Source organism: Osmia lignaria, chromosome 11 (genome assembly GCF_051020975.1).
Source record: "Osmia lignaria lignaria isolate PbOS001 chromosome 11, iyOsmLign1, whole genome shotgun sequence".
NCBI lineage: Eukaryota > Metazoa > Arthropoda > Insecta > Hymenoptera > Megachilidae > Osmia > Osmia lignaria.
In genome coordinates this window covers 7291814-7310401 of record NC_135042.1, presented here as the reverse complement: position 1 = coordinate 7310401, position 18588 = coordinate 7291814, and the positions used below count along the sequence as shown (strand labels likewise).

Here is an 18588-nt window from a genome sequence, read left to right as displayed (position 1 = left end):
GGCTTCATCTACATAATTATCCGAGGAAAGTGCGTTACTTAAGCGTCTAGGGAAGTGAGCGTGGTGTAGTCGAAGGCTTTAGGGTTCCAGGATTCTGCGGAACCAGTCCGAACTCGGGACAAGCCTGTCTCCACGGGAATGAAACCAATTACTCGGTGACCCCTCCAGGCCAGTATATTTCTGCAAGCAACAGGAACGGAAAGAGAGACGAAGCTTCAGTGACAAAGAGACCAACAGGAAGAGTATCTAGGCGAAATAGAGGGAGGAAATGAGTGAACGGATGGTAAAAGGAAAAAAGAGATGTACAGAGTAAACGAGAAGTTCAGAAATACGAGGAAAAACACGAGTACACCTTAGAACGAGGTAAATGGAAATGGAAGAATTCGTTTTAAGAAGTCTTTGATATCTAAAGAAATAATTTGAAATTTTTAGAATGAAAAATGAAAAGAAATGTAAAATAAAATTTGAGTCGTTGCTTTCTCGATGGTCCAAAAGAGATTAAAATTTAATTATGAAGTCATTTAATAATTGTTACTGATTAAGACGCTTGTATAGGATCGTCTAGGACGAACACGAAGGCACGACCAATCGTCGACCAAGGATCCGATGGAATCCAGCCACACGCCGAGCAAAGCAAACACGGTGGATTAATAATTAGATCGAGCGGTTTGCAAATTTGGCGAAGATTAAGCCACTTTGACTGAGTCAATAGTTAAAATTATGTGTGCATTCGCAGCCGCGACGAGGAACGACTTTCGCGCCCCGTAATCCGTGGGATGGATATTATAATTATTTGCCAAATATAAATGTAAGTTACACGAATGGACATTTTGAATCTATAACAAATATTGCTTTCATCGACGATTGAATGAGAGAAGGTAGTATTATATCTTTTCCTGGAACAATGGTCTCATGGTGAATATCAAACGTTCCATTATCTGATAACTTCCAGTGGAATAAATAAAATGGAAACAACAGGGAAATGTATACAAAGGGTCACCCTTAGACTCGTAGGCGGTGGGTATTCATGACTCAAGATATCGATCGATTGAATATTTTCCTCTCCAGAAATTCTATGGAAATTTTGGTAAATTTAGAACAGGCTACAATTGGAGTGTTGTGTAATTTGGAGAACAATCTTGTTTCATGGTTAAATTATTTTGGTGGTGTTTCTAGAATTTTTAAAAATTTTAATACTGTTAGGTATCCCTTGCATCTTTTTAAAAAATATTATATATGCATAGAATATGCAAAATAAGGAATGCATTTCTTAGATCCTCTGATTATAAAATTTTTGCAATTCGATACTCGTAGCAATCAAACACCCACAATTTACAATTTTAAATTCAAAGTCACTATTTTTCATTCATATTATTTGCATAATCCCCAGTAGCTTGCTTTAGTAAATCATTATTTCCCAGATCCCTTAAAATCTGCAAAATCATTCTATTTTTATCATCACCCTTTCACGATCCTAACGATCCAGGGAGTTCACCTATCTCCGGTATCATCGGGTCGTAAGCGTTACGATCGAGCCTAAAGAGAGGAATAAAAGAAGAGACGTTCGAAGTACTGAACCCCCGATAATTGACCCTCTTCTCTCCTCTCTTCCTGGTCTTGCACGTTGATACAGTCAACCCACGCTCGAATGTTTCGGATCGATGTTATCCGGCAGTTCCGGGTGAAGGTTGGTAGAAGGTCGAGATTCTCCCCCATGCGAATCGTGTTCGTTTCAATCCCTATCCCTGGCCCCCCTATTCTTCGCCTCCGGGGGTGGAAATGGGAAACCCTCGAAATATCTGGGCGCGAGTATCTCCCCCGAGTGTCGAAGATGGAGAGAGAAAGAGCGACGTTAAGTGCGACGAGGACTTTTCTCAAAAACAGTTTCACGGCTGCCGCGATTCCGAAAAACGACTGCCACAGCCTGAAGTGGCGTGGTGGTAGAGGAGGCTGAAGAGAGGGCGGGGAGAGATCGACCTGCCTACCAAGATTATTAGAGTCGTTATTTTTCTGGAAAACGTCTTTCCCGCCTCCCTTTCGCTTTCTACCACCGCCAACCCCCCTACGTCTTTTCTCGGGGCAATAGCTGCTGCCTACGCTGTTCTCTCAGATGAAAGGAAAGGAGAAGACTTATGCATCGCAACGTCCCTACCAAATTACGTGACCCTTTTAACTCCCTCACTGTTCGGCTGCTTGTTTCGAAATTTACAGGCCGAACCTTCGTTCCCTTACGCTTTTCCAACGTTTTCAAAACAGCACCGTAAGTTGCTACTGGTATTAGGAACGTTTTTGACCGCAAGGTATCTTCCAAAAAAGGATTTCATTTTTCTCCCTTATATCAATCTGAATTCTTTATCTGAAAATTTATTTCTGTAATGATGGATCATATGTAATCAGAGTTTTTCTTATTATTTAAATAAGGTGCTGATTAGTTTCTCGATATTATCTTCTGCCAAAATTAAGTTTCCAAATAATTCAACGAATATTACTCGGTTGTGAAGCATCAAATTGCGAGAAGAATAATGCAGAAGAGAATGGATGACACGGAAGGTGTGAGAACGATCGGGACAAACGGGGAGGAAAGAGTCGGAGGAAAAAGCGTGCCTGTTCGCGAACGATAAGCCAGCCCATAGAACTGTCTTCTCTACCTTCTGTCGTTCTCAACTGCCTTCGGCTTTTTCCCGCATAGGTCGAAAACCTTCGGGATCGCCTCCCTTTCTCCTACTCTTCGAATACTTTACGATTCTCAATGTGGCAACTGCCTGCCCCAGATTCGCCGGACCAATCCCAACCGATCCCCACGGGACTTTAATATGAATTGCCTTCTGATAGCGATGCGTCCTCGTGGGACGGTACATCGATACTTTTCATTATCCGTTCGACGCTTTAGCGACACCTGTATGACGTCGCGACGCCCGTTTCTAGGGCCATTGTCTAGGGCAAAAGTATATATCTATTAATAACCGAATAATTGTCATAAATTTATGAATAATTTATTCTACCATTCTCCAACAATTATTGCCTGAAAATTTCTCATTCACTTTTAAAATGTTATAAAATTCTTAAGATTAAATAATCTCTGTTTAGAGGATAATTTTCAAATTCTTCGAGTTTGACTATGTTGGTTAGCGTCTTCTCGCACACCCCCTGTACCGGAACATCCCTTAAGCGCCATCGATATTTATGGAGCTATCTACATATTGCCAAACATATTGAGTTCCGGCGAATGGCCGCAGGCACGCGCGAAACTCCTGAATATTCAAAGAGGTAATGAAGCAAAGTTCGTTTGCGTTAGCTGGAGGCGTCGATACACCTTCGGGTCATCAAGCACTGCCTTATTAACTGATTGCATATTGAGTAACCGCGAAATTATGCTTCCTCTTGCTCCTCTTCGCGCGTTGCAGACGATACACGTGGAATAAACATTTTCAATAAATCTATTAGATTAATATCTAACATTACACTGAATCAATTACACTTTTCGAACTTAATTGTTTGAAATTATAAAAAAAAATTTTTAAATGAAATTATCGAGTGTTTTAAAATACCGTACCCAGGATTTGAAGCGCGCAAGTAGGTTAATGATTCAAACGAAACGATGGAACAAATTCGTTTTAAAAATGAAAATGGCTGTCTTAGATTAGGAACGTTTGAAGAGCAGCTGGGATATAAAAGAACCGTGACAAATTTCATCGCTGACGTCGCCTCAAACGTGCGTATTTAATATCTCGGAACAGAGCCGCGACACGAGGTATTTCGCAAAAGGGAACTTCATCCCGTCGCTTTCCTTTCTCCGTTCGTACGTGGCGCGTAATTGTCGCCGAGTGGCGGCAAGTAGAAAGTGCACAAGGGTGTAATTTGAAATTACGGTTAATGCGTACATGGAGGTCGTAATGTACACTTAGCAGAGGGCTGAAAAAACAGAGACGACAGGAAAGACACGGTTGATAGGGGTGAGGAGGAGGGGAAAAAAAAGGAAAAAGAAGCGGAAGGAAGCGGAATAATGAGAGAAAAGGAGCAAGAAAGAGAACAGAGAGACTACGCTCTGAGGGTTTCGTTGTCTGCCAGAGGTCCGACCACCAACACACCGACGGATGTTTAAAAGTTTCGAAAAACTCTCGCACACGTAGAAATCTGAATGCACGACGGCTGAGTGCACGCGTTTAACCTCGCCGACTGAATAATAAGGCGAAAGAAGCTTGCGAGAGAGGAAAATGATGGAAGATCCTTGGAACTATTCTTTGATGCAAGTGCCGTTCATTTACGCGTTAATGCTTCTTTACGAGGTCAACAATGATGGTAAAGATTACTGGAGGATCTTGTAAATTTTTCATCTTTTTATAAATCTTTCAATGAACAACAATTATTTTTTTATAAAGCTATCCAAAATAGTATTACACCTGCGTTAAATTTTAGTTACCCTGGCGTTGAAAAGTTTATGAAAAATTCGAACGGCTTCAGAACTATTTCAAACCTTATTCTCTCGTTCAAAGAGTTAAGCGATCGACACGAATCGTATCCAATTTCTGGAAAGAAACTACGCTACAGTCATAGTCGAACCGAAGGAGACGAAAAAGTTTCTCGCGAAACTCGAGGAACCGTCGCGTCGTTGAAGGAAATTTCCAAAAAAAAGTCGCGAATTCAAGCAAAATATTGCCAGGCATCCATCTTGGACCCTCATTAAGAGAGGTCTCGAAGGGTCTCCTGCAGTCGTTACGGGCTGTCACGTTGGGTCACTCAAGGGTCAACGACACCCCAAGGAGCTCTCACAGCTCGTCGGTCATCTACCGGCGAGTTATGGGGCTGCCTGCTGGCCGTTGTTTTCGCAATTCACCTTTAATACGTCTCCGGGCGATGCCATTATCTTCCGTCACCGCGTGCAAATTGTACTTGCCGGCTACTATGCCGTATAAACGTCCTGGGAAACCTGCCTCTCCTGATACCAAGACAAACCTACCTACAACTACAAATTACGAGCCACATATTCGCATTTAGCTGTTCATTAGGGAAACAAATGGCCGGTGATAATCTCCGGGCTTCCATTCGCGACGATTTTTTCGCCTCGAGCTGTTCCAACGCTTAAAGATCTATTTCAATTGCGTGGATAGAAACAATTATAGTATACAATTACCAGATTGCAGCTATTTATCAATGATTCTTTACTTAGAAAAATGAAGAGGAAGGATCTGTAAACGTTGAAATATTTGCTAATTAAATTTTAATAATGAATTATCTAGAAATAAAAATAAGAAGTTCGCTTTAGCCACCAAATTAACAGATAGTTATAAATATCATCAGCATAATAATTAGCAACACTTTCTCTGTTTACATAAAATTGCATGAGTTTCTAAAGGAATTCGTTCAGTCGAATAGATGACGGAATAAAAAAGAGGGTAAAGCAGCACGATCGAAGTTCAGCATATCGAGTCCGATCGTTTCTGCTCTGTGCACTCTCAAATGTTGAAATCTCTCGGTGTTCGAGATTACGCTTTGATTCCGCTTCTAAATCGAGTTCGTTCGCAAGCCTCCCTCTCTTTGACAGAAAGTTTAACCGTTCACCGACCTCGCCACCGTGCCTGGCCGTCAACGTCTCGGTCAAGCTTTCTCGAGGAAGTTTGCCGACGTAACCGTGCTACCTCGAGGACAGCTTGTCCCGATCGACCTTTCCTATCGAAACGACCCGCACCCAGCTCCGTCCATCCGAACGTGTTCCACCGGTTGGCCAACGGTCGTGGCTAACCCCCCCACGAATCGATATATCACCGGCACGCAGTTCGCGCAGTGCGCCGCGGAAAAGTGGATTTCGATAACCCCGGGACGGTCTATTGCATTTTTATTCAGTTTCACGGGCATTAAGGGCCAACCTGATTACCGAGCGACGCGCTCGATGGAACCAGAAGGCAAAGTGACTCCAAGGGTAGAGGGATGAAAAAAGATGAGAACCGAGGGTCGGCTTGCAAGGCGGGTATAAAAACAGAGCGGAACGGAACCGAATTAAGTGTCTCGCTCGCGAGTATCGAGCGAGCAATTAGATTTATCCATGCTTTCCCACCGAGTATGGCTTGCTTCTACGATCAGTGGCCTGGTTAGACGAACGCCATTAATCGACGTGTATTATTAATCGGTGCAACAACTGATCCTGGTTAAAGCTAACCGCAGTTGTACCGGCAAAATTTACGACCAACGCCGTTTATCTTCTACTACCGCTCGATTAATCCCTTCGCTCTGGTAATAGTTGACATTTAAACAGATGTTCTGCGAAGTACACTCGCGTGCAATGTACGTTTCTTTAAATTTGGGAGAAAGGAACCTCTCACTTTGATTGCCTTTGATCTTGGGAACGGGTAGAATTTATATCCTTTCACAAAAAGGTGGGGGTGTATTCGGGTGCAATGATAGATTTTCATTATAATTTTTCATTACTGGGGAAAACTTGGGGAGATCCTAGCTTAGAAATTAATGGTATTAAGAAAGAGGTATTTCTTCAGAATTTTCATGCATTTATTATCGATCCAGCATATGGTAACGATCGATGGTAGTTATCGTAGGGTAAACAAAAGGACGTGCAAACGGTTGTTGGATGCTGATACGAGGTCGTAGACCGTGCTAGCAGCAGGGAGGAAAGAGGAACGGGACGAATATAGCCATAGAAAGAGGCGAGGCTGAGGAAAGCTAGTAAGAGGGTGTACGTAGTGGGTGGTACGAAGAAAGAGGGGGGTAAATATTACATAAGATAATGCTTCTCCCTTTTCTCTTTGGCTACAGACCCCACTGATGTGTCCCTTCAGTCGATATCAGCTGCCCTCGATATTTACAACCCTCGCTTGTGCCTCTACCTCTTACACCCTTACCACTCTCACCTTCCCTGTATTCCCTCCACCGCAAGGCCTAACGTCAGGCCCATTATCCCGCTATGTTTCCCTCGGCTGCGTACAAAATAGGGAAGTATAAGATTTTTCATTTAGTCTCCGAAATGGCGTAACCATCATACTGAAAATGGCACAGACTCCTGAGATTATAGAATGCAAAGAATCGTGTAATTTCGGTTCTCGAATAACGAAGTAATGAAAATTGTTACAAATTGTAAATCAATTATCAATTATCTTCCAATGTCCATAAGTGAGGATCATTATATTATAGAGCAGTGGAAATATTTCTTTGTTTTAATAAACATAGATTCGAGTTATAAAGGGTTAGAAAGAAGTAGCCTAATGACACGGTGACAGTATAAAGAAGAAAGAGTTAAACCCATAGAATTAGAAAATTGAAGCGAAAGCATGATGTGCCAGTTAAATCTGAGTCAATATCACCGCGAAGCGAATGTACATACACCCACGTTTACCAACACGCTATTACCAATATGTATAATGGATACTAAATCCGTTCAATGTTTATCGGATATCCAACGTGTAAGGCGTGAAACCTTGACACTTAAGTGCAACAACGCTGTAAGCATTCGATACGAGTGGCTCTGATCCATCGTAATACCCGTATCGATAGAAACGTGCCACTTTCGTAACCTCAGGCATTACAGGGTATCCTCCCTTAATCTTTTCGCAGACGACACCTTTGTAAGAACATCGCCAACTATTTTCAATACACCCAGATCCCCATCGGGATGAAAGGTGTACGGCGGGTAAAGGACCATTGCTTTTTCCACCTGTGCTCTTTTCGTCATAGCGACAAGAATATACCACGAGCAGAATACACGGCCAACCGCTACCTGACCCGGATACACCGATGTTCTTTCCTCCTTTTTCCATGCACCGGTTCCGCCGTGCTTCAACGACCTTCGAGCCGGCCAATACAAGGAATAAAGTATTATACTTACATCGGTGAACACGGGTTTTGCATTTTCCACGGTTTTTCCGATGGTTTTACAATTCGGTTAATCACTCGACTGATCCCATTCTGATGTTTCGCGACGACTGGAATTTTAAACAACGGGGCTGAACGATTTAAAGAATCCCGTTTTGCCTGAGATTAAAACTCTTCGGTTTGAATTAAAACTAGACTCGATTGAGGTTTAAATATATTCTATTAAAGTTTATCTATCATCGTTTTAACACATTGTTGACCGTTCACGTGTCCAACTCATGTTTGCACTTGCATTGACTACTTTAATTTTCTAAATCCAGGATAACGTGGGATATGCTGAAATTTTTGTACGATTATATTAAGCGTTCTTCAACAATGAAACAAAACGATAAATCAGAAATTGCTCGAGCGAAAATAGCAACAGAAAACCGGCAATATCGATGTACAGTATAAATTAGAGTCACGCAACGATAGCCGCGATATTATTATTTGTACAATAACCTGCCTCGTACCCCTGTTCGTTCACCCCATCGGCTGAGCGTATGAAAAAGACAAAGGCCTTCGTCGCACCTGACCTCGCCGTCATTTTTTGTCTTCCTTCCACCTGGCGACCGCCACAGTTCACCGTAATCACGAGAGAAAGCTAGCAGGGGAGAACGTTCGTAGACAAGGAGGATACACCAGGTTTTTTCCCGTTTTTTTTTTCTTTTTCTTTTTTTTTTTTTCGTGTGTATCAACCCACGAATACACGTAGCACACGGGACGTAGAAGCGGCCGCGTGCATAATGCACGAGTGACGCGAAAGCCCGTCATTTCAAGCCGTACGGCCGCTTTCCTTTTGTGACATCGATCTGCTGGCGTCTCAATAATTCAGCGCGGGAACAGCGCAAGGCGCACAAGCACAACCGCCATTGCCGTGGCCACCGGTATCGGTGTACCTTCACCTGCATCACCTGCGCTGAAAGAAATATCGCGTTTGCGATAGGTCAGGTACACTAGGGATGATACTACGGCTGCCTTCTTCAGGTTGTTGGAATAGGAACCGATCTTAACATGTTAGCTGCTACTTGAAAATGGAAAAGGATGTGTTGTGTGCCACGAATTTGGACTCTTTTATTAACCCTTTCCCGGTACGGGGCAATCCTAACGCAGATGAACTTAAAAAATAAAAATAAAATAATAATCTCGTAATATAAAATAAAATAGAAATTCAATACAAGAAATCGGTAATAATATTCTGCTCTACCAAAGTTAAAAATGAATGCGAAATTCACCGTTAGTAGCGAAAGGGTTAACTATACACGCGTGCAGTCTAAGAATTGAAAATTATAAGGTTCAACTATGAATTGAAATTAAGATTTGTGACGCAAGGATCCATAGATAATTGGATTATTCTTTGCAAGAATAGTCCCAGAATTCTTGGGTTGTTTCAGAGTAAATTCTTTTTTCTTTTTTCAGTCTTGAGCCTTTTGCTCAAGTTGCTACAAGATCTGATCCTAGTTGCGCGATCGGCTTGTCAAACCACCCCTATTTCAGTCACCGACGTTTAACCACCTACCGACCCTCTTTCCCGTTTCTATCCCTACCACCTTTGCTACCCTCCTGCCACGCGACCTCGACAATGCCGCCCTTGCGTCCGGTTGTCAACGACAAGCAACTACCTCTCAACTAACGACAAATTAACACTAGACCTGTGCAAGTTCTGAACACGCGGCGCGGTGCTTTGATGTCTGTTCAGAAGTTGAGTTTCCTTTCCTACGTTGATGGGATTCTTTGTTGGAGAAAAAGAATTCTTTTTAAACGGAACAATTTTCGAGTAAATGGAAATACTATGAGACTATGAAAATATCTAAAGAAAATTTATAGCCTGAAATTACATTCTTTTGTTATAATATTTTGAGAAAAATGATGGTACAAAGCGTTAGCATATAATAACAAAATAATTTATTACATAATACACTGACCCTTGCTATTTAACTTAATAGCAATCCTTGTTGAATAGCTCCTAGCCTGCGTTTATTTCTCTATAATAACAGAACATTAATTATAAATTCACGTTACAGTACATGCAACATTGTAACAGCTATGACATGTAGTTAAAAGACTTCATCATGGAAAACGAAGTTTAGCAACATTATAATTTACTGTAAGGTATAGGTGTAATATGTTCAATCATCCACCTGTCATATTCAGTTATTACGAATTCGAAACAGAATTCTATATTTATACGTATTGTGAAAACAGACAATTTTATATCTATGGTATAGGGTGAAATTTACATAATATAATATATTATATAATGTCACGTTGGCTCGATAGTTGCGTTCCAAGAAGGGAAAATAATAAATGATAAAAACATTGTTTACATGGCCGAGCGAAGAATGATGGTAAGCTGCGTGCGTTGCAGGCCAACGGTCCGCGAAATCGGATGCAGTTATTAAAGAAGGGGAGAGAGAAATTTGAAAATTATCGATTCTTCGTTCGATTCGTTCGAGTGTGCCGTGTAATAAAGTTCACACGCGAGTGCGCGTCATTAGCAGGGGAAACGACGCGGCGTATTTTTTATATGGGGATGGCCGCGATCGATTGGCCTCGTTTGTCGGCTCGTCGGAAAGAGTGTAAAAATTTAATTAGAACGACAATGATGTAACGTTAACGTTGCTCGAGCTACGGCTGGCCACGATTTTCCCGGCACTGATAATTGAGGCCGCTAAGTAAAATGAAATTAACGGTCGGAGGGGCGAATTGTTTTGTTTCCTTGTTCGTTCTCGTTAACAGGAATAAAAATTACTCCTCTCTACCGTACTGTACTGTACCGTGATATTTTTTATTCTTTAACGTCAAATACTTTGTTAAAAAAAAATTCTAATTATTTTTCTTACTAAGTATCCAATGATTTCCAAACGGGAGTGTGCGTGACTTTAAATTAAAAATAGAGGTAACGAGATTATTTATATTTATACTTTCCCGTCGTAATTGATTCTTGCTACCAGCATCTTGCATTAAGAAGCCATAGATTTTCTCTCCTGTCTAACGAAGCCTAATTCCTCTCGCATCGCGATCATCGCGTTCGAAAAATGCCGGGCAATTATGTATGGCGATAATGGTATTTGACGTCGGTAGATTCTTCAAATCGATAGGGACGATTACAACTGCCAAGTCGGTTAACACGGTGAACACTGTCTACGTCTTCGATTCCACGAAAATAGGGAAAAGTGAACACCATAAGATATCCAATGACGCGGGTTATCGTTGGAAAACGAAAGAAGATTAATTACACTTTGAAAGTTCTCAATGTAACTCTGATACAAGCGTACTTTTCAGCACAGATTCGTTTCTTTCACGGTATACCTTTATCCCATGTAAAAACACTTTCTTCGAGAGGGAAGAAAAAGTAGCTGGAACTAAGATTTTTAAGCTGTTCCCCCCTGTCGTCTGCAAGAAGTTCGCAGACTCTAAGGTACTTTGGTAACGTGCTTTGTACGAGAAGCCGATTATATAGCTTGTTAAGTCGCATCCAAGAAGTAACACACTCATTTTAGCTGACAATAGCTAGGAACCCGGACAATAGGAGCATCAATCGGAATTATCGAAAAGCAAGACGTACACTGATAGCAGTAGACTTTCCAAACTAGACGAGAAGTTTTTCTTTTTATTCTGTTAAGTATTTTATACTATTCAGTTTGAAGATTTTTCATGGCTGAATGATTTATTTTTCGTATTAAAGAGAGGTCGAAGATCGGTGGGAATGTTGAAGCAGAACGAAAAGATTCTTTATCCTCCCCTAGAAGTTATATAATTCCATTATTTATAACCAATACTCGGTACACAGGGGGATGAAATGAAGGGAAAGAGACCAGGGTTTAACATAATTAATTTTGGACGCTTCAGTGTCTCTATGGGATAGGATTTCTAAAAACTTTTAGTGACCATATTACAGTAACTCAAACGAGTTTCAGATTTTAATTAATGAAATAATTATGTTATTTAATATGATTATTATATATAACCATTGTGCATATTGTATTTAAATACAGTGTAATTTTAAATCTGTAGGGAATTTTAACAGAGAAGTAAGCAAGTTAATTGGCTTTCAATAATATAAAGATAGAGTAAATTAATTATTAGGATATTTATTTATCCTATTAATTAGTATATGAATTAATTCATTAAAAATGAGTTCGACAAATGTTTCTTTCAAATTCGATTAAATTAGAAATCTACTGATTACGATTCAACGAAGTTAACAAACAAGTTACGAGGCACACGCTAATCAAACGCATCTGTTATGCACGTAATCAGTGACGCAAGTATGCGAGATTAAATCGACAGATACATACGTATAAAAGTTGTTCTCCCTCGTACACCCGGCCTAACTTTGACCGCACCTGGGCTAGCTCCGATAGATCTCCCCTTCTTTTTTTTCCTACCTCCCAAAGCCCACCCTTGGAGAGCGCGGCGTCTGTTAATTTTTTCTCCCCTTTGAAACGTTTCACCCTGACTTCTACTCTGCTGCGCTTTTTCGTCGCTCAATCGATTGGTCACCGATTGAAACTCAATCGTAATCGATGCTATCCGCTTTTGCCTTCTGCCTTTTGAGATCAATCCCGGCATCCTCGATACGCTGCTTAAACCTTCAACAGGTTAATGTATCTATAGAAAATAAATGACCGATCAGAAATATATTTTTAATCAGAAATATGAATTTTACTTCATTTTCACGAAATCTCTTTCGTTTGAAAATTTTCGTCACTGTTACGCATGGACAAGAAATATAATTTACTATTTATTATTTTCCAAAGAAAAAAGAAAAACAAAGTCTATCCAAAGTCGCTAGGCCATCGGCGAAACCGGTACAGTCGTTTCCGCGCACGAGAGAAGGATAATCCCTCTTTGTAAACATTCGGATCATCGGCAGACGTGTCGAAGCGCGGCCTTACGTTCAGTCGTTCTTGGGCCTTCCTCGTGTCGGTACGTAAACGGAAAGCCGTACGGAGTTTTAAAACCGAGTGTAGTCGTGGTATTGTGCAATTTTCTCTGCTCTGGATAAAAACTGTTCAAGGATTAAAGTCTGCAGGATCGAGGGCCAGTTAACTGTGTACCAAGGACAGTCGTTGGCATGTTTAGGTAGGTGAACGTATAATAAATAAGCTGAGAGATTTCAATGTAAAGTGTCGTAAAATGAGAAAAACGGGAGTCAGAAAAAGAAGGGTGGTAGAAGGAACATCGAGGAGTCATAGAACGTAGGGTTGGTAGGGTACCCTGTATCGAGTTAGGAAGGGTCGCTAATCGCGAACTTGGGTACCGGCAAACCCGGCAAAAGGATCTCCCGTAAGTTAGCGAGGGTAGTCCCGCGATCACCGTGGCCTGTGGCTTCTTTACAACGTATATGGTACATGAATAATATCTCGGCTCGAAGATACGTACCGTGATAATACCGTTCGTGATCAGATTTCCCAGCATCCTCCGGAGACTGGTGCTTCAGCTTGTACCGAATCGACGTCACCCTCGAGAACGTTCAAATCTACTTCTTTCGCATCGATATATCCGTATTAACATCCACCCCGGATTTTCTATCTCGAGCACGCGAACGAAACGACTTTTTCAACTATCCGTCATCGGGAATATCAATTTTGTCCCGAAAAATTCAATAATTATCCGGGGAATTCAGTCGCACGCAACGCATAATTTCCGAGGCAATTTGACTAGCCGGCCAGGATTTACCGTGAACGTTCGCCGGTGAAAAATGAACGGTAAAGGTCATGATGTTGGGTGCTATACTTTCGAGCTTGACACCGCGATTCAAACTGCAATTTTTCTGAAATATCGCCAGCGAATAACGCGAAACAACGGTGCGCGTTGGTGTCGGTTCTACGGTCGTGAACAACTGTGTTTGTCAGCGATTCTGGCCTATTTTTTTCGCAAAACGAATAAATTAAAAAAAACACAATGGTTGGGTGAAATTATAAGAGAGTGTGAAAATTATTAGAACAGAAAATGTTTATTTTCATTGCGCTGAATTTTTATGCTGGTCTTTTTGAACACACTTTCCCAGCAAATGGTTCAGACACGAATACCAGTTATTAGGACGAATGCGTATGACATGGCCGAGTGGATCCGATGAAGATTCGTGAAACGAAAAGGGTCTGGAAGGGTCAGATAGAGGGCTTAGTCGTTGCACCCGCAACTCGACAGACGAGCCGTGCTCGATAGGGGATGAGTGGACGTCTCGTAGCTAGTCGAGGATCATCCGTAATTTATGGCAGATCGATCGACTTCGCATTGAGCTGCCAGCCGGTGACGTAATCGATCGCGTGCGATTACGTCACGGGATTCTATCGAATTAGCTTCAGCACGTAAGTACGAAGTATGTATAGCCACACCGTCGTCTATTACGAACGCTTGTCCTCGCGTGTCACGAAAAAATATCACGGAACCTCGCGGCTAGCTCGACGCGAACGGATATCCGTCGACAGGATCACCTTTATCTTACGTGTAATTATCCCTTGATTAATTGACAACGCGTGTCTATTCTCCCCTTTCGTAATTATTAACTCGTATACGTTGGTAAATGGGGTAGTTTATTTTTAACTGTGTATCATTTCAGAAATAATGCGACATACGATTAGCAAGTGTGATGGGTTCGTTATTTTCCTTAGTTTTATGAATTTTACATAATTTTTTATGCGACACTGATCGCGTAATCCGTGATACCTTAGGTCCTTTCGATTCCACATCGACGTTCAAGTTTCAAAGTCCTTTCCAGTCCTCGTCGTCCTGCGGCAAAGTTCCTCGAAGTCATCAAAAAGCAACGCGGCCTGGTTCGTTCAAGTTTTCCTTACGAACTTTCACTCCGGTCCCTTTCTCCGTCCATTTCTATCCTCGCTCTGTCGTTGGGTAAATATTTTGTCGACAGTTTCGAAAGATGTTGCGTCTCATTGATCCTTCTATTGGCACTGGCAATTTGCACTGTCATAGAGAAGGAAGTAATTTTCAAACGTGAAAATACGGGAGAGGTCGTTTCATGTTGCGCAAACGAAACTTTGGAAACAATTTTTCCCGTCAATTTGCTAATTGTAGCGAAATAAATATTTAAAATCTACATTCGGTTACACGAAAAGATTGATGTATCAGATTGAATTCCTTCCCCTTTTTCTTGAAAGTTTATTTCATTGCGCACGGAGTACTTAACGCGATAAGACCGTGTTTGGTCGAGCAGAAACATCCACCGTGTGCTGATCAAAAATCCAGCCACGGATCGAAAATTACATCCCCTCGATTCGTTCTTCTCCTATCGTTCCCCGGATTACGCCGAAGCAGATAGATCTTCCGCGCGATCGTGCTTCGTTAAAGCCAGTTTCGTTTCGTGGAATCATTGCTCGTGGTCCGCGCTTCATCTACAGCCCGAATCGGTGCAGAAGCGGCACGGACGCTATCCAAATCCGCCATTATCGGAACTCTTGCCGCCTCAGTAGGTACCTACTCGTGAAATCGTCGATGGAAAGGAGAAGAGCAAAAAAGAAAAAAGAAAAGAAAAAATAGAACCGGAGAAGGACAGTAGAAACAGAAGAGAAGGAAAGAAGGTATAAGGGAGCGAAGGATGGAGGACGTGGGAACGGGAGAGAAGGACAGGCATAGAACGTCCGTAACGTCGGAAGAGCCGGGAGCAATTTCCGGTGGCTTTTGTGCGCCCTTTAAAAACGCGAGCTACTGGGAATGCCGAGAGGGCGGAGAAAAGGGGTAGCGAGGAGAGGTCGGCAGGAGAGTTTTGTGAATGTACGTACGAGTGGTTCTTCTGGACCAACAAATCCCTGGGCCGAAGGAGGGAGTAAAGTCGAGAGGTTAACTGCAGGTCCTTACGCGTTCTTCCTCTCCATTCGCCTGCTTTATATCTCTCTTTTCCTTCGTTGCGTTCTGATCCGCGTTTATCTCCTAATACGATCTTCAGTCCGACCGGGCAAACGTATTTCCAAATGACTCTGGTAATGAGGGAAATTTCAATAACCTACGGAACAGTGAATGGCACCCCGTTCGGTTTAACGCCTTTCTTCGACCGATTTTCTGGATTTCTCCACCCTTCGCGGCAATTCGCATGAACGTGTATAATATTGTATCTGATTGATTAATTTAATGACATGTTGTAATTCAAATTAATTAATTGTAATTAATGCGACGACCTGCCTTACATGTATGATTGATTAATTTAATGATATGTTGTAACTCAAATGAATTAATTATAATTAGTACGACGACCTGCCTTACTTTGAAGAGAATTCAGTTTTATTAAAATCATAATTATGTTTTCATAATTTCTTTCACAGCAACACGTAGTGTCATCGTTTTAATTTTGGTTACAATATATAACATTATTTCTAGAAACTTTCCAAAAAATAGTACGTAGTTTCAATATTTTTTTATTGACGAACTCGATAAATCCTCTCCTTCGTCTTTCTAGGGTTTTTCGTTAGAATAATAATATCAAGATACCTAAAGTGGAAAAGTTGTACGTATTTGCCATTTCTTGCCGCAAATTTATTTATCTACCCGTAGTTTGTCGCGTTATCATTGGACGTATAATGCTTCTGATACGATTCATCTCCTGGGAACCATCGAGAAGATGCCCGTTTCTCCGATACTTTTTGTTCCAATCGAGTACGCGTTTATATTATCTGTAACGTACGTATTCCATTATGTAGAGCAAAGGAAATATTATTTCTAAGAGACGGCGGCTTCTTTAGGATCCCTTGTTACGTATACATGAAAACATTAGAATTTAAATACCGGCTGAAGCTTCTTGCTTCTCCTTTCACGTAGACCGCTTTTAAATTCTATCTATTTTCTACCATCGATCGTAATATTATATGCTAGTATGCTAACGGAACCCCGTTTATATCGGTAAATAAAATTTTATCCAAGCGAAACGACAGCATTTTACATTAAAGAATAACGTTAGATTTCCTTACATTCAATCGTCGAAACTTCGTAAATTCGAACAACTAGTGTATCAATGGTGGAATGCTGCAAGTCTAGGGGATTTTAATGCTTGAAATCGTAGGAAGGAGATTTCATCGACTCGCAGGTATCCAAGACTAGCGAGCTATTTAATCATTTATACATCAATTTCTTTATTTTTACACATAATCATCCTCTGGATGACACTGAAAATTCACCATGGTTATATAAAAAATAATCGGAAGAGATTAATCAAAGCAACTGCTTTTTATCCAAGAAACTTGCTCGCAGTTATTGGTGATCCACGCTAATAAATACCATTTCATCTCGAAGAAGACCTAAGTCACGAGGAACGTTTTCCCATTACGGCTTCGCTCGGTTTTACGCGTAGATGCCCCACACGTGTGCCTTATATCCGTACACGCATGCACACACGCGCACACACGTGTCTACTTCTTTCCCAGGGATAGGATCCCGACCCTTAGTACCTTCCAAAGCATCCGCCAGCTCGGCCGTGTCCCGGTTTTCTTTCTTTTTCGGGGACACCAACATGGGGCTGTGGAAAGCGCTCACGCGCTTCTTTGATTGGCCAAATGCTATGGGGTTTCATCGATATAAGACGAGATAGAGACGGAGAGAGAAAGTTAGTGGGGTTAACGAGACCGACGGAGACGAACGAATCGAAAGAGACTCGGTTAGAAAAGAAAGACAGAGGGTGAATTACAAGGACAGGAGGCGGAGGGAGGGAGAAAAGGGACGGAAGATGGGTTGGGCAACAAAGAGGAAAGAAAGCCGGTGAGTTAGAGGGGAAGGGAGAAGGTACATATATCGGCTGCTATGAGGGTGCGTGGGCTTTCTCTCAGAGGGTGCGTAGAATCAAAAGGGGGGACATCGAAAGGAGGAAAGGGCCGACTGGGATACAGTGGGGCGAGGGTTACCGGATCGACGGTGGTAGGGGGTTTGGAAGAAGGGGGATGGCGGGTCGGGTGGGTGGGGGAGTGGGGGATGAAAGGGAGAAAACTAGAGGGTGCGTGTAGGCCTGGGGAATCAGTCGTGGACGAGCTGCGTTCGGGGTTTTATCTGTAGCTCTGTCCATTCCTTCGTGCTATCGTCGCGCGTTATTTTCCTCTTTATCTTTCCGTCGAAAGGACGGCTACGAACGCGCGCGCCGATACCCCAGCCACGTCCACGAGAAAATTCAGTTAGGTGTTCGAGAAAAAGCGAGGAGAAGATAAAAGGAGAAAGCATTGTGCTCCTTTTGTGCTGTGGAAAATCGTGGCCGGAAACACGTGCAATATAACGACGCTTCGGAGATCGCCGGTGGCGCGGATTCGCGCGACGAATTAAACACGCTCCACCCGTCCTGCGCTGTGACACGCGACTGTGAACCGAATTTCCATTCGATTCCGTTCCGTTCTTTGTGATTACACCAAGTGAGAGATCATCCTGGCATCGAATACTTTGTTTCCTACTGCGACTTTAACACGGACCTGGAAATTCTCACCAATGGTTCATATAGTGGACGTCGTATCGTCGCGTCGGAACGACTTGCAAATGGTGAGTCCCGGTGTTTAAAATGAAAAATAATTTTAAAGTGTATTTGTATAAACTAAGAAACGCAGCGACGCCGTTATTAAATCGAATCAGGAAATCTTGACAGACGATGTTTTTCCTCGCGAAATCGAGTCACGAAAGTCGTTCGGTACGTAGGGCACGGAAAATGCATACCAGCCTCGTAAAAGCTGGATACTTCCGGTATAGACGTGCCGATAGACGGGCGCGAAAATGGATGGATCCATACGGTTTTACGAGCGACGG

The 18588-nt window shown here is 42.1% G+C and overlaps 1 protein-coding gene across 16 annotated transcripts in view; it reads left to right on the top strand.

Moving 5' to 3' along the window:
- Window positions 1-18588, top strand: part of bru3 (CUGBP Elav-like family member bruno 3) — a 590175-nt gene that overhangs the window by 481917 nt on the left and 89670 nt on the right. For 2 of the 16 annotated variants that reach the window (XM_034323664.2, XM_034323658.2), the window contains exon 1: window positions 17817-18327. The exons of the other annotated variants lie outside the window; for them this stretch is intronic. In XM_034323664.2, coding sequence (XP_034179555.1) covers window positions 18277-18327 — 51 coding nt within the window. In that variant the 5' untranslated portion in view covers window positions 17817-18276. Of the gene's footprint in view, window positions 1-17816; window positions 18328-18588 lie in introns of those variants that run through there. 16 annotated transcript variants of the gene reach the window in all.